The sequence below is a fragment of the Odontesthes bonariensis genome, chromosome 16 (genome assembly GCF_027942865.1).
Source record: "Odontesthes bonariensis isolate fOdoBon6 chromosome 16, fOdoBon6.hap1, whole genome shotgun sequence".
Taxonomy (NCBI): domain Eukaryota; kingdom Metazoa; phylum Chordata; class Actinopteri; order Atheriniformes; family Atherinopsidae; genus Odontesthes; species Odontesthes bonariensis.
In genome coordinates this window covers 29815123-29832100 of record NC_134521.1, presented here as the reverse complement: position 1 = coordinate 29832100, position 16978 = coordinate 29815123, and the positions used below count along the sequence as shown (strand labels likewise).

Genomic DNA, 16978 nt, shown 5'->3' with positions numbered 1-16978 from the left:
GGGTGAGAATTGATGAATTCAAAAACACTTGGAAATTCAAATTTTACGCGAGTAGACTGCCATGGTGTACACAGCTTGTGCATCTAAGGCTTGTGTTTCAATTTTTCTTTTGATTTTGTACAATGTCTTATGATTATGGGTTTTAAAGCACATTTCTGGTTTAATTTACAAATTGACTTGTGTAAATACTCTAAATATGTATGTAGAAACTACATTCAAAGAAAATATGCCCTGAAAAACAAGCCACTCTCCCATGTAAGGGACAATTTTAAAACAAACTTTGAAATATATAATGTATTGTTCTATATGTATGATACATTTTGAAAGGTTTAAAATGAATATATCCACCCAAGTAATAAGATTTAAAATATTTTTTTCTTCTGATAGTGTCATTCTCTGTAATTTATACATTTATTTAACTGTATTTCATCTAGAAATATTGTGCTCTCTACACTATCATATTTGTTACACCTTTAATTATCCACCACTTTTAAATTAATTTTACCAAAGGGTTCTGTGTAATGAGAGTACATGCAACACTTTACCATAAAGCAGTAGTCACCAGCCTTTTTGGCCTCTGATTACCTTCAAAAAGCAGTGCTTTCAGGGTCACAATTCAGTCAAAAAAACAGTGATTTTAGACATAACAACTTTCATTTCAATGAATATCCAACTAATTCAATATCTAACCAAAATCAAAGATTATAAAACAATCCGCTACCTCAGGTTAGCTTAGACTAGCTTCACTTTTAGTTGCTACTGTGCTTGGATAGAACTCTAATGCCGCAGAATTAAGAGATTTAACAATGTTATTTTTTAAAAACGTATCTGTCGGGGAAGAAAAACACCTTTTCCTACCATCATTTATTCATTCCTTGATTCATTCATTCATCCATCCATCCATTCATTCATTAATTAATTAATTGATGTCCTGTGGAGTTTTGTTTTCAACTAAAACAAACCCAACCAGGTACAACAACAGAAATTCACCACTGACTCTAATGATGTAGTGTGAAGCAGCTGGTGAGACGACATGTCGGAAGGTGGCAGGTGTGCAGATGACAAGAACGCATTGAGAGCACCTGGTGGACAGGTGAAGCATGGCTCAAACTCGTGGCAAAGAGTTATTTCATATCTAAATCATCCATTTGTTTGCTCCATGCAATCCATTAGTTCTTGCCACATAATAGACCCTGATTTGTTTATTTCCTCTCTCAGGCTTGTTTTTCTTGGCAACTCTATTAATCCATCTTGTTTATTTATTTCCTATTTATTTGCATGTATTAATCACCTAAAGCCGAATCCGGCTGCTTGCAGAGATGCTCTGCTCTCACCTCCTGTGGTTTAGTCTCTTTTCTCAGTGATACACCTGTCTCTTGCTGTTAGCATTAGAAGTCTAACAGTGTTTTTGATTAAACTACAGTTATACTCCATTGTAGCCAACATAGTAGTATTAAAATACATGATTATATGTTTTCTGTGCATTTCACCTGATCTTGTTTAATGTGGTGAAAAGAGTGTTTGTCAGATTTGCTGATTTTGTCAAATATGCTACTTCTATGAAAGTTAAAGATGACATTACGTTATCTTTTTTAAAGTCATACGCGTGAAACCTTTCTTGCTTATTGGATTCCCTGTTTTGGGGGATACTTTTCTTTTCGCTATGAAATATTTGATAGAAACAAATTGCAATGGTCTTCTTCTCTTGAAAAGGTGGTTGAACCTACAAAAAGCCTACAGTGGATGTAGAGAGGCAATGGAGAGAAATTATTTGAATGTGCTTATTTCTATATTTTGTTTCACTCTGAAAAAAGGTTGAGTACACCATCCAGGAAGAGATATGCTGTAAACATGTTGCGTGGTTCCAATATATGTGTAAGCAAAAAATAAATACAAAGATGCAAATGTTGCTTCTATGCCTCCATTTACAGTTTTTGTCTCAGGTCCGTGTCTCCACTTTTTCACTCTTGTTACACTTCATCCACCCACCAGATGTCCTCAGACTATTCTTGTGGTCCCAGTCACTCCCACACCTACATCACCCGCCTCCTATTGTATCATCATCCCCAGAATATAGATACCTGCCATCTTGCCCTAGTTGGTTGTCAAATATTTGTTGTTGTTGTCCCATTTTGTTTCCTTATGTTGTCTGGCACTTGCCCTCTGACTCTTGTTTGCTCTGGTTTCTTACCTATCTACATGCCTAAGTTTTTTTCCCTGTCCTATAAACAAATGCGATTATACATTATGCAGCTTGTTAGCTGCAAGCAATTAAAGGAAAAACATATCTCCTCAATTGATGTAAGCTCAATTATTCTACTTTTCTATAGATGAAACAAGTACAAAGTAAAACGAGTACAAATGTTTTTTTTTTTTTAACAAAATAAATATTGCATTTACATCTACTTAATAGTGCTTTAATATTTCCCAAAGGAATTTATAGTGTTTCAGTCAAAATGATAGGGGAAAAAATAGATGATTAAAAAATTGAAAGCTAAAAATGTGTCAGAGAGAGAAGCAAGCTTGAAATCTCCAGAGATCAACATGCAGAAACTGGGACATTGTTTGTAGCTGGACAGAAACTGATTTGATAACAACATATGCAGTCTTGACAGGTAACACAGAGGAACTCTCTTGGTAATCAATATGGACAGAAATCTACACCTAACATTTTAATGTCCAGGTGGAGAGATTTCACCAATCTGTCTGCAGAATTGTGTAGAGAGGCGTTGGTATAGAAAACATGTTTCTGCAGTCATGTCTCAGTGGAGAGCTGTGTACTTGCCAGCGCTTCAAACTTATTCATATTATTTATCAGTCATCTCACATTCCTCATGATGATCAGTGGAAGAAGTGGTTAAACTTCCTCCCCATTTCTGTTTTTTTCCTGCTCTACATCCAGAGTGCTCAACTCATTTGTATTCGGGTCTCACTCAAGGCATTAGTTGGGTTTCAGAAAGCTCAATCAGCTGCTCCCACATCTGAATAACTCCCCCGATGGCATGGTTACTCATCATAATGGTCTTACAAAGTGACAGAATTACTTGCAGAAATATCTTAAGCAGCATAGCATTCAAGCCATCTAAAAAGACTAAACACCCATAACCTAAAGAGCTGGGCAAGAAAGCAGTATGTTGAATCCAGAGGTGTTCAGATGAGGAGGATGACTTAGGATGTATGATCCAAATATAACCTAGGAATATATATGAATGTCAATATTTACACATTAATACACTTACCTCTACTAAAGACACTCATCCAATAAATTTAAACTTTTCAATCAGAACCTTTTAGGAGACCATAAATCTATAGCTTTTGCACAGCATGAAGAGAGTCTTATTGTTGTAGAATTTATCTTACTGTTGTATCACTCGATCAAGCAAACGACGGTAAACAATCATGTGATTATAATGTGAAATCCTAACAACACAAGCTTGACATAAATACAGAACAAATCTTTCTACATTCAACAAACTGTAATCTTACAACAGCATTTACATATTTGATTATTATGTCACATAGAGTAAATACATTGTCCTAAAAAAAGTTACAGATGGCCGAAAGTTGGCTTCTGTGTCACAGGTGCTGAGATGTATGGAGCTTTTTCCTGTTGTTAAAACTTAGTCAGTGTGGATCAAAGCAAACATTGCTGAACACATGTTGTCAGATTTATCTGGCTTGGGACAGACTCCAACATGCCTGGTAAAGAAACTCTGCTCACCTGCACTTATTTAGCATGTGTGAAAGTGTGTGTGCATGGGAGTGGAAAGAAGAGTTTTACAACCTGCTAAAATGTCACATGATGATAAATAAACTCCCAAACATTTGTTTGCCAAACGGCAACTATATAGCACTATGATAAGCTTATAATTTCAGCCCATAATTGTACAGATGGAAGCTTTGTGTCATTGAATCGTCAGCCAAGCACATCCACCATGTGTCTTACTGAACTCCTCCCAGACCTGGACATAAATCACTTCAATGACCTGATTCTGCTGTATCTTTTCGGCCCTCGAGTTTTAGACAAAACAATTTTGTCAGAGCAATACCTTATAGTACATGTTATACACAGCTTTATACAGCAGCATAATCTTGGTTTTCATGGCAGTCTATTGTTCAACTCTCCTCCTATCCCTATGTTCTCTAAAGCAGGAAAACAATTTTTTTTTCCATTCCAACTTGGATGAGTGGCAAAGCGTAAATACACTTTTATCACTCGATATTTGAATGCTAAGAAACGTTAAGAGGACGTGGTATGTTTTGAAAGTGATGCCAAAAGAGAACTGGCATGCACAAAAAGGAAATCAGTGCCACAGGAGGTTAGCAGCCCTCCTCTTCAATCTCATTTGTAGTGAAGAAAATGTCTTCCATAATTGGTGGGAGATCACTAAGGGGCGAAACAGAGCCGTTGAATATTTTCCCTAACTGCAGAGGAGGTAAGATTATTACAAAATAACTGCCTTTTATTGAATTGGAGCTCTTCGGGATCCTGCTTTGTGCCAGACCTCTTTCTATGTACATTTTCAAGTTTGAATCTGATGACTTGCAGCTTTCTGCAGGGAAACACAAAGCATTTAGTGGGTTGATCAAGTGGTATTTAACGGGGCAATGATCCATAACCTTCGTCAATGCTATCATAAGGCCAACTTCTTCAAGAAAGATGGTGATAAAATGCTGCATCAGATGACTTGGGGCCAGATACATAGAACTGTGTGTAGTTTCATGACTAAAACGGTGCACATAAAGGGTAGAAATGTGCATATACATTAATTTAGCTAGATTTATAAAGCCATATGAAGAGTACGTATGCCAAACATTCTCTTTAATAATATCAATTATTGTGAAACTGCTGCATTTATTTACAGCACCCATAGTTGAATAAAATATTAAATAAAATGCTGTCATACTCAGGAACATGCTCCTTAAAACTTTTCCATTTCTTCTTCACCATATCGAGTTTAAGTGTGTATAAAAAAATTGAAAAAAAAACATGTACACGCATGGTCTGAAGTATGTGTGATTTACCCACATTCTTAGCGTATCTTCCTCTTCCTTCAATACCAAAAAGTACCAATTTGTGTGAAAAGGAAAGTGTACTTTTCTTTTTTGCATACACATTGTTTATGCATCTGGCCCTAGGACTCTGCAATGAGCTAACCTAAACCCACTAGAGATAGTTTGGGACGAGTGGAACTGCAGAGTGAAGAAAAAGTAGCCAACACATCTTCCTCACATAGAAATTGCACCAAAGGAAAGTAAAAATAATGAATTTCTTAAAAAATTGGCGTTTTCTGATGGTCATCTTCCCATCAGTGTTTTGACGTAGTAATAGAGTTTGAGAAAGCTATAAGAGGAACAGACCCTTTGTTTATCCTCCAAAAGGTCTTGACATGTATAATGTAGTGTATTCTCCAGTTTTCTATTTGATCTTTTTGATGAATGTTTGTTGTATTTATATTTGATAACATCAAATGATGACGAGATGAATCAGCAGCTTTCCTCGACTTTAAACCTGAGATATTCTGCACTCTTCACAATTCAAGGAGATTTTGGCGTCACCAAGCAGCCGGTGTTCTATTTTTAGAGGGTGTGCACTAATTAGACTGAGAATTTAAGCATTTCTTTGTGCCCTCATGATGAGACTGATTTCCTCCAGGCTCTAACACAGGCTTATAAGACTGTATGGAACAACATGTATAGGTTCAGGCTCCCTTGTACAAGTATTCCATGTAAACAGTATATTTAGGTTCTGTTGTGGTGGTGCAGGAATGTCTGCATCACATGTCCTCAAACACATCGTCCTACACAAATCTGATGGACGCATTTTGCACCAAACTGCAGCGAGCAACACTTTTAGCCAACAGCTTCTACTAATAATATTCAGCTCCCTTCTTAAGAGTTAATGGAAACCTCTTTGTAGCTACTTGACTTTAAGGTGTAATTCATGGTGGCATTTTGGTCAACAAGTATTGTCACTGAGCAAATGTTGACCCTGAAAATATATTCTTTTTCCATGTGCTTACCACACCAGAAGTTTTGAGAGTTTAGCCAAATGTTTTATTGTGGATTAGCTTGCTCTTCAAAACAGAACTGAACTGAACTGAAAAAACAATTATGAAAACACATCAAAATATGGTCCAAACAGCAGAGAGTGGACAGAAAAATTAGGGTGGCAAGTGCAAATATAAGCTTTAACATTAGCATAATTTGGTTTTGAGAAAATCCATTCTACACGTAACTGAAGTTACTAACTGCGGGGTTGAAAGAAAGTTTTTGTTAGTTTGATTAGTTGGAATCAGAGTCACACCCTGAGAACGAAGGAGCCAGCAGAGATGCTCAACCATCAAGGACAGGACATCAGTGAAGGGTTAGTTCATGCTTGTATTTGTCTATTTACATGTTCTCATGCTGGCTGTCACTGATAGGAGTTTATATCATACAGTGTGCTTCCGTAAGTTACTCGTCATCAAAACTTGGGCATCCAGTGTGCAATTAGATGCAGTAAATGCAAGCATAATGAAGCTATTCCTTCAGTCATACCCAAAACACATTAGTCCTATTCATAGATGTAGTTACTTCATTGATCCGAGGGAAATTGTCTGGCAGTTTAGTGGAGTAAGTTAGCAACAGATGCTAGTAATTAACGTTTTCTCATCAACAGTAATGGACCAAGCTGGAGATGGACACAGCGTAACAAGTAGTGATGCAATTCTACCAACATTGTTAAATAATTCAATTCAATTCATTCATTTTTATTTATATAGCGCCAAATACAACAAATGTCATCTCAAGGCACTTAGATAGTAAGTCCAATTCAAGGGTGGCCATCCGCCTCGACCAGCTGGGGTTTGAGAAGACAGAAAGGGGGGGAGGGGGCCGCGGCGGCGGCGGTACTGTAACACCATTCAAAGGATATCTGTTGGAACAGGGAAACACGAGTTAATGACCACAATAATATCACATATACATAAAGGTGTGACAGATGAGGCCCCCCAGCAGTCTAGGCCTATAGCAGCTTAACTATGGGATGTTTCAGGATTACCTGAGCCATCCCTATTCAAGGTAAACACAAGAAACTTGTGCTAACGAAAAAATAAATAAATAAATAAATAAATAAAGGACCAGACTCAGAAAGTAATTCCCTATACTCCCTATATAGATCTGCTCCTCACACCACAACAACCATCTTTTTACAGCCACAAGCTACCTCAGCCTCTCACCAACTGCACATCAGTCACAGCGGGGTGGGGATGCAAACCCTGGTTCGGGTAGGGGGAGAAATAAAAGAGGTAAGATAAGCGGGAATGGGATTCAAACCCTGGTTCGGGTAGGGGGTAATGAAAGTATAGAAGGTGCCAGAGGTGGAGGCAGGACAAGACACACTAGCAGATACAGCAGACAAACTCACCTAAACAGTCCTATATTCACTAAAAATACCAGCAAAAACAAAGCCATACAACTCACTCTCACCAACTGCACACCAGTCACAGTGAGGTGGGGATGCAAACCCTGGTTCGGGTAGGGGGAGAAATAAAAGAGGTAAGATAAGCGGGAATGGGATTCAAACCCTGGTTCGGGTAGGGGGTAATGAAAATATTTTACTTATTGTAAAATACAATTGTAAAATTGTAAAATATTGTAGTATTGTACTTGCAGACCTACAACTTTATAAAAAACATATCATATAAGGCTATGGTAACACTCTGAGAGCAGTACAACTTATCCACACAGCTGCAAGTTGTCAGAATTACAGAACATAATCGTTATGCGGGATATACAGAAGGTATGAGGTTGCAGAATGTAGTGTCAAACAAAGAACAGGGTATGCACACAATACATAGACACAAAGAAAATATTTTGATTTATTTTTTTGACAGTTTTATCAAGTTTTGAAAAATCCCACACCAGATATGGGCTGATCTGTTCATGTATTACAGCTATATTACTGACTGTTTTTGCTGGCTTTTTTGATGGCTTAATCTTGACATTACTGCAGGACATGGGGAGGGAATTAGGATGACAGAGTAAGATACATGGTCCCCAGAGAGTGGAAGATAGATGAACAGTTCAGAAGGGGTTCAACAGAAACATTTTGATCTGATGGTTTCACAGTGGCAGACTGCAGTTATTTTTAGCAAAGGGGCTCTGATCAACCGACTGTACCTGCCAACTACCAAATGATGTGCAGAGAAAATAACATTGCTGAGCATTTGGAGCAACATTCCTGAATTTGTGAGCTAAATGTAGAGTGACTTTTGAACTCAACATTTGTGGACAGATTTTTCCATGTCAGCTGAATGTGCATTTAGGTTGTCGTGAAGGAAATTTAAAGCATTATCATGTTCAGCTTGTTCTGCTGCTTCATGCAGGTGTTAGATGGTTGACTTGTTTTATTGACAACAAATCGGCAGACCTGCCAATATGTTCTGACCTTGTGGACGTGATTCAAAGTGCCTGTGGAATACATATTCCTGTGAAAGTCTACAGTAGTTCTCCTGCCAACCCAGTCTAATCAGAAAACGAGTAATATAAACCTTTGTCTGCATGTGAAAAACATAATAGTGTCTCAGGTCAAGGCTTAAAATTGAGTTGGCCTGCTGTTGGCAGGGCAGCGTCACTTGATGACAACCACAGCCTCATATTAGAACATGTCATTCATGAAAATATGGACATTTCAAAACTAAGCATATATTTTGGGTATCTAACCCAAAACCATGAATCCTAACCATAAACGGTTAATTTTAACTATTAACCCTAACTCTTAACAGGTGAGAGTGAAGTAGAAAATAAACTAATTGCAAGTAAGAGGGGAAGTTGTAAAGTCAAAGGACAGTAGAAAACAATATAAACAGTAGTCATATACTGATCAATCCCATAAAGGTCTAGAGATATCCCCCAAATTCCCCCTACTCCCTTGGAGAGTCTTGGTATCTGTTTTACATCTCTTGGTGGTTGTTTTGAGCCTTTTGTAGGTATTTTTTGATTGTCTTGTCTTTTTTTAGTCTTTTTAGAGTCTCTATCTTCATTTTGTGTTTTATTGTGGTTCTTTTTGCATGTCTTTGTTGCCTCTCAGTCTCTTGGTGGTTGTTTTGACTTTATTGATGTTGTTTCTTGGGTCTTTTTTTTGGCATTATTTTTTTATTGAGGCAAATAAATGTATACATTACAGCAATCAATCTTCAGCTAATGGCCTATGGATATATATACATTTTTATATAATGAAAAAAATAAAATAAAATAAGAAAAAAGAGAAAGATAAAGAACATGAACATGGGGAGCTTACACTTTACATTCCATTTCAATAGGTACATCTAGAAAATGTTAGTATAATGAGAAAGAGAAAAAAAAAAGACAGAGGATAAAACAAAATAACGCCTTCAGCTAACAAAAGTCCTCTCTCATACATGCAATATACTCAGTCCACTTGGTCCAAATTCTAGAGAATTTTTCAATCTGATTCTTAATGAGTATGTCATTTTTTCCATCACATATATATCATGAATTACATGTAACTAATCAGTTAGTTTAGGAGGATATGGTTTCAACCATCTTCTAGTAATAGCCTTTTTACTTGCAACTAAAAGCATCAGTAGTAGTCTTTTATCATTGTGGTCCCAGTCATTAAAGTCAATGTTTCCTAGAAACATTGTTTCAAACCTGTATGGGATATTGAACTAAAAAACAGCTTCCAGGTGTGTGTGTATGTCTTGCCAATATGCTGCTAGGGCAGGGCATTCCCAAAAAACATGAAAATGGTTGACCTCAATGAGTCCACAAGCTCTCCAGCATCTTACATTGGGTATTTGTTTACGCTGTTGTAAGGGGGTAATAAAGAATCTGGATAGGTTTTTCCGACTGAATTCTCGCCAAGAATTAGAACATGTGGTCTCCCACTACAGAATACAAAGACTTTCCCAATTCTCTGCTGAAAATTCCCAATTCTCTCCTTTTCCCATTTTTCTTTAATACAAAATGTATCGTCGGAGTTAGCTCTACGGAGACCGCTATACACTCTAGAAACGACTTTGAAACACATTTGTGAGCTAATTGCTTTCTCAAACACTTTTAATACCCCCTTTTTCTCAGCCTCTAGAGTTCCAGCTATATTTTGGTTGTAATGATGTCTGACCTGGAGGTATCTATAAAAATCTTGACGCTGCAGGCCATGGTCATTCTGCATTGCTTCAAAACTTTTCAGATTCCCTCTCGGTGCAAAGGTGGTATAAGTTGTTAAGCCCTTTTCATTCCACATTTTGAATCTGGCATCCGATTTAGCTGGGGGGAAGTAAGTGTCCAATGCGCACCATTTCAGCTTTCCGAGTGGCTTTTTCAATGTTACAAATTTTTATTATCTTCTGCCAAGTCTTCAAGCCTGTGTTTATCCAGGGGTTGTTTTGATTTAGCATGTTCTTTTGTAATTCACCATCCGCAATTATTGCTGCTAGAGGCATCTCACCAGAGATAGCATTTTCAATATCCTTCTACCTGGCTGAATAAAAGGAGCTGGATCAGCACACCAAGGGTCTTAACTGGGCTGCGTAAAAGTAGTCACGTCGGCAGGGAAGGTTTAGACCTCCTTTTCCCTTGTCTAACTGCAAAGTTTTATGTCTAGTCCTAGGTTTCTTGCCTTGCCACAGAAACCTTGAAATTAACTTATCCCATTCAATAAACTGATTGGTAGGCACCTCAATTGGAAGTGCTTGAAAAAGGTACAATAATCTTGGAAGTATGTTCATTCAACTTTAGAATTTAAACTTAGGAAAGGGATGAGTGTCCATCTTTGCAGGTCTGCTCTAATGTTGGTGTTTAAAGGAGTGTAATTCAGGTCAACCAATTTTCTAGTGTCCTTAGGAATATTAACTCCCAAGTATTCTATGTAATCTGCGTCCCATCTCAGGTCATACTTCCTTAATAAGTGGTCAGGTGGGGCATAGTTAAAGGTGAGCACTTGGGTTTTTTGCACATTTAGTTTATATCCTGAAAATGTCCCGTATCTGTGTAGTGTATCCATCAATTTGGGGAATGTTAATGTCGGTTGTGATAAATAGACTAAGACATCGTCTGCGAATAGTGCAAGCTTATGTTCGTCATCATCCATTCTTATCCCTTTAATATTACCATTTTGCCTAATCCACTGACTCAGTGGTTCAATAAACAGGGCGAAAAGGAGAGGGGAGGCAGGGCATGCTTGTCTTGTCCCTCGTTCCAGAGTAATGGATCTAGATAAGGCACCATTTACTTTAATTCTTGCTGTGGGACTATCATTGAGGGTTTGGAATATTGCTATGAGAGATTTGTGGAAGCCAAATTTTGCTAGCATCCTATATAGAAAGGGTAATCTCACCGAATCGAACGCTTTCTCAGTGTCTAGGCTAACGAGAATTGCTTCTGTATTCTGTTGAGTAATAAGGTTAACAATATATAGGGTTCTTCTCAAATTGTCGTGTGTCTGTCTCTGTTTGATAAAGCCTGTCTGGTCTGTATGGATAAGTCTTGGCAAAATCCCGTCTATCCTATGTGTCAATATTGATGTGAACAATTTATAGTCTATATTAAGAATACTGATGGGGCGATAATTGCTACATTCAAGTTTATCTTTTCCTTCCTTAGGAATCAGGGAAATTATCGCCTCTCTCCAGGAGGGTGGTATCTTCTTTTTCTGTACGATCCAATTGTAAGTCCTAAGTAGTATTGGGGCTAGTTGTTCACGTAGTGTTTTATACCACTCAGCAGTAAATCCATCTGTGCCTGGTGACTTACCAGCCTTCAGTTTGGAGATTTCATGGGTCTTAATGACAATTTTGAACGTATTTGTGGGGTTCTGCAGGTTTTGTGTTTTGACTCTGTAGTTGTTTTGTGTCTCTGGTGGAAAGCCAGTTCATTTCCACCAGCACTCACGATCTGTGAAGAGGATGTTCTGTCAGTCTTTCACAGACAGAAGATCAGGAAGGCACCCGGCCCAGACGGTGTGTCACCCTCCTGCCTGAAGGTCTGCGCTGACCAACTGACCCCCATCTTCACCCGGATCTTCAACAGACCCCTGGAGCTGTGCTTCAAACTCTCCACAATAATCCCGGTCCCCAAGAAACCCACCATCACAGGACTGAACGACTACAGGCCTGTTGCCCTCACATCTGTAGTCATGAAGTCCTTCGAGAGACTGGTGTTGGGGTACCTGAAGGACATTACAGACCCCCTACTGGACCCCCTGCAGTTCGCCTACCGAGCGAACAGGTCAGCGGATGATGCCGTTAACACGGGACTGCACTACATCCTGCAACACCTCGACTCTGCAGGGACGTACGCCAGGATCCTGTTTGTCGACTTCAGTTCGGCGTTCAACACCATCGTCCCAGCCATCCTCTGCACCAAACTCACCCAGCTCACTGTGCCCTCCTCCACCTGTCAGTGGATTACAAACTTCCTGACTGACAGGAAGCAGCAGGTGAGGCTGAGGAGCATCACATCCAGCACCCGGACCGTCAGCACAGGCGCCAGGGTGTGTGCTCTCCCCACTACTCTTCTCCCTTTACACCAACGACTGCACCTCAAGAGACCCATCTGTTAAACTCCTGAAGTTTGCAGATGACACAACAGTCATCGGCCTCATCCGGGACGGTGATGAGTCTGCATACAGACGGGAGGTTGAACGGCTGGTCTGCTGGTGTGGTCAGAACAATCTGGAGCTGAACACGCTAAAAACAGTGGAGATGACAGTGGACTTTAGGAGAAGCCCCCCCACTCTGCCACCCATCACCATCACCAACAACGCAGTGTCTGCTGTGAAATCCTTCAGGTTTCTGGGCTTCACAATCTCTCAGGACCTGAAGTGGGAGACCAACACAGTCACCATCATCAAAAAGGCCCAGCAGAGGTTGTACTTCCTGCGGCAGCTCAGGAAGCTCAACCTACCTAAGGAGCTGCTGATCCAGTTTTACACCGCCATTGTTCAGTCTGTTCTCTGTTCATCCATCACTGTTTGGTTCGGATCAACCACCAAACAGGAAAAAAACAGACTGCAACGGACAATAAGGTCTGCAGAGAAGATTATTGGTGTCAGCCTGCCCTCCATCAAACTGTTTAAACTCCTCCCTTCTGCAAGGCGCTACAGAACTCTGTACGCCAAAACAACAAGACACAGGAACAGTTTCTTCCCTCAGGCTGTCTCTGTGTTAAAACCGGACTTCAGTGTATCATCCTTGCACCTTGCACCAATTTGCATTCTGATTTAATCTTGTTCTATGTCTATTTTTTGTCTATTTTTTGTATTTGTTGCACTAAAGAGAGTGAGGTGTAACCAGAGTCAAATTCCTCGTGTGTGTCCACATACCTGGCAATAAAAAGCGATTCTGATTCTGATTCTGATTCTGATTTCCTCCAAAATTAATAAATCCTTGAATTATCTCTTTAACCAAATCTCACACATTTAGGTAGTTCTTTGTGATCTCATTTTGGTAACCAATACAATATCTAGTATAATATTTCTTCACTTTCACTCACTGAGCCTCCCTAGAAACAGTTTTTAAACTTCAGGAGTAAACTATTTTCATAAGAGTCAGTGTCATCACAAGGTGACACATGTTTAGTAGTGGAACAAATGCTGCATCACAGAAGGAAAACAAGTCAGAAACACATATATGTATTTTTTTCCAAACTTTTACAATGAAACTACAAAATTTTGCTGTCTAGGTCAGTGTTGGTCTTATTGCATTGCTACTGCGTGTGTGTGGAACGCTGACAATGCAGTCACAAGAGTAGAATTTTGCCAATTTATGCCCATATAGAAACCATAATGTATACAACCTCAATACCTCTGTGACCAAGAGATGAAGGAATAAGTAACAGGTCATGAAGACTCATATTTGATTCCAATGTATTGTTTTTTTTTTTTCAAACTGAATGCATTTGACAGCATGGCTCCAGCTTCATGTAAGTCCAGGGAACTTTACTTGCTTCCGTTTGATTAATTGGTAAGGTTTGATCAACAAATTTGGTCTCTGGTGGGGTTTTGGTCAGAAAAGCATGTGTAGGGTTTCAAAACCCTACACATTCCTCACAAATTGTAACTATGTGATGAGGGTATTTTTGGCTCAGAAACATTGACATGACATGTATCCAAGGCTAAAAAATTTTCATATGGAAATCGTCCACAGTTCCTAAATTCATGAAATGTTCTGTGTTTGGTGACATGGCTGAGTAAGGACAGTCTTGTGTCTGTGCTGCCTAAAGTTGTGCATCAGCAAGGAAGAATAATTAAGCCCAGTTTAGCACCTCCCTCAACACTACTCCTATGGATGTGAATAGCTGACCATAAACTCAATATAGACTATATTGTCATTGGACAAATATCCACATGTGGATATATTGGGTAATATCGGGTCTGTAAAAGATACTTCAAAGATTGTTTTAGGAAATGCTTACCCATAAACAACCCTTGAAACATATGCCAAAGCTTTGCAACATGAAATTAATATTAAATTAAACAGTTTAAAATTGCCCTAATTTGCCCCTATATTAGTATTGACGTATAAGTCTATTCCTTAATTCTTTGAATCACTGTTTTTTTTATTACTCCACATTTCAAAATGCGTATCTTTCTCTGCGTGCTTATAAATGACACTTTGCAAGTTTGTAAGCGCATTAATCTGAATTAGAGCCTCTGCTGACCATCTGCTGTCTACGATGTCAGCTCCGCGCACTACTTTGATGCTGCATTCACCTCAGCCCGCCCCCTCCGTGTGTGTGTGTGTGTGTGTGCATCTCTGTCTGTCTCTCTCTTTCTCTCTCTCTCTCTCTCTCTCTCTCTCTCTCTCTGTGTGTGTGTGGTGTAGTCCACCGGGCGGAGTAATTCGCGCTGGTATCTGCTAAGTGCATGTGTGCGCGAGTGCGTGCTACGGCTGCTGCTTGTCACTCATTGTGCCGCGGCGCGAACACTGGTAGCGACAAGGACCAAAAATCCGTCCTGTGGCAGTTGCTGTCTCTGGAAAGGCTGTTATCTGTTTTTTCCCACTCAGCAGAAAACACCTCGCTTGTCTAAAGTGCGTCTGTTCATCAAGGAGAATATCTGTGAGACGTTACAATGCTTCAAATAAGGGACATCATCTGGGGATTGCTAGTCATTGGCTGCGCAGGTAAGATGAGTTATTTATCACAAACAATAGGATAAGAGATTAAATCCAAGCTGTGGCCCGATAAAATCTGTGTGAATACAGGCCGAGCTGTGTTGACTCTGGAGCAGCATCCTCCTGTTTCCCCGCGGCATCCTTGTCACTGACTCCGGTCAGTGGCATGAGGTTAGAGCTGGAGCTCTGCAAAATTCACCATTCTGTTACGGTTATATGCTCTAAAAAGTTTCTGTAGGGATTGGAAGCTTTGTTTGTCTTTGAGGAAAACAAGTGTGAAGCACTGAAAAAGTCGCATTTATTCAGTTTTGGGCTGAATGAATAAATTCCAACCGCGGCGCGTTTTTGAATATCTCCGCGCAACACAGAACAAGCTCCACTTACTGGACACGGCTCACTTTCCTCTGAATAACAGCATGAAGTATAATTTTAATGATTTTTTTCCCACACGTGCTGCCTTATGTTTAAGTTAAACTCACGAGTTGTTTCTGAAGGCAAAGATTGAAGGTGATGCTGGCACAGACTGCAGGGGGACGCTGTGGTGGTCCTCTTATGCCAGCACATATTGTTCACAGGCTGCGTCTGCTTGTAATTCGCAACATTTTGTGACACATATCAAATCAACCTTAAGCAAAACGAATTGTTTTCTAAACCAAAACCATTTCTGCGCTCTGACTTCTATTGGGTTGCAGACGCACCGAGGATGGAGTGTCTGGGGAGTCGCTCCTCGCGGGTATGCTTTGTTTCAGCCCACTAACAGGTTTAATAACATTGAATAACAAGAAAATGTGGATTCAACTTAGCCGCGCGTGCACCTTAAACTGATCCATGATGCGTTCACGACGAGGTATCATCAGTTTTGGTACACACATAGATATCTTCGCAAATGTGTGAATTTAGGATTTGTGTGTTTTTCTCAGGGTTGATCCAGTAGGTTAACACTTCGATTGTCTCTTTTGTGACAAAACCTCTTTCACAGTTTCTTTTTCTTGCCTTGTTGAAGGTTGTAGTTTCGAACTTGACGGTGCGGTGCGTTTCTCTGCGCAAAATGATGTTGACACAACCGTAGGACCAGACTCATTTGCTACCGTTTTTTAATTTGGTTGGTTGGTCAGAAATTCGTCATCCATTGAGGACGACTGAATAGTCATTGAATTTATACAATGGAACCCAATCCCAGAGCTCCCATGGTTATATAGTGCGGGTGGAGCCCCCACCTCTCCAACAACCCACATCCTTCTCGCCCCCTCCATCTGCCCCCTTTCTATACACTGCAAGTGAGTTGCTTTCCATAAACTGCAAGTGGAGTTTGAGGACCCCCAGGGGTCATTGGAGAGAGGAAGAATAGTTTGATGTTATAATTCAGTTCAGTGGACATAAAAGGACACAAAGAAGATTATTCTAACCTCAGTTTTCACTTTCATTCCCCCATATTCTACAGGTTGTTTACAATTTTAACAGAGCCATACTTTTTTCCCCCTTCAGTCTTAGCTCTAAGAAAAGAATTTTGGTTCCCTCCCACTGAGATCGAATTCAGTCAGTGGCAACTCTGCCCCAATAGCAGCCCTGGCTTCCTTGAAATGTTTTTCAAATCATGACTCAGACTGGGTTTTATATCCTGATGATCACATTCAGATTGCTGACTGCTGAGTAAGTTTTAAGTATATAAAATTTTGTCTAATTCAATTTCTACTTACATTTTTGCCCCTTAGAGTTTAGGATTCAACAATGATGTACGAAGCTTGACATTTTACATTTAGAAAATCAACATTTTGGTGATCTGGATGTAGTTGTTATGAACCATAATCAGCTTGTACTGTTGGCCTTTTTTTCCAGAACTGTGGCAGGACAGTCAT

General features: G+C 39.6%; 1 protein-coding gene across 13 annotated transcripts in view; it reads left to right on the top strand.

Annotated features, from left to right (window-relative positions):
* Positions 1-14860: 14860 nt before the first annotated feature.
* ncam1a (neural cell adhesion molecule 1a) overlaps positions 14861-16978 on the top strand; it is a 271998-nt gene continuing 269880 nt past the window's right edge. For 5 of the 13 annotated variants that reach the window (XM_075486879.1, XM_075486878.1, XM_075486877.1 and 2 more), the window contains exon 1: positions 14862-15131. In XM_075486879.1, coding sequence (XP_075342994.1) covers positions 15080-15131 — 52 coding nt within the window. In that variant the 5' untranslated portion in view covers positions 14862-15079. Of the gene's footprint in view, positions 15132-16978 lie in introns of all 13 variants that reach the window. The other 8 variants (XM_075486881.1, XM_075486880.1, XM_075486882.1 and 5 more) reach the window with 4 other exon arrangements.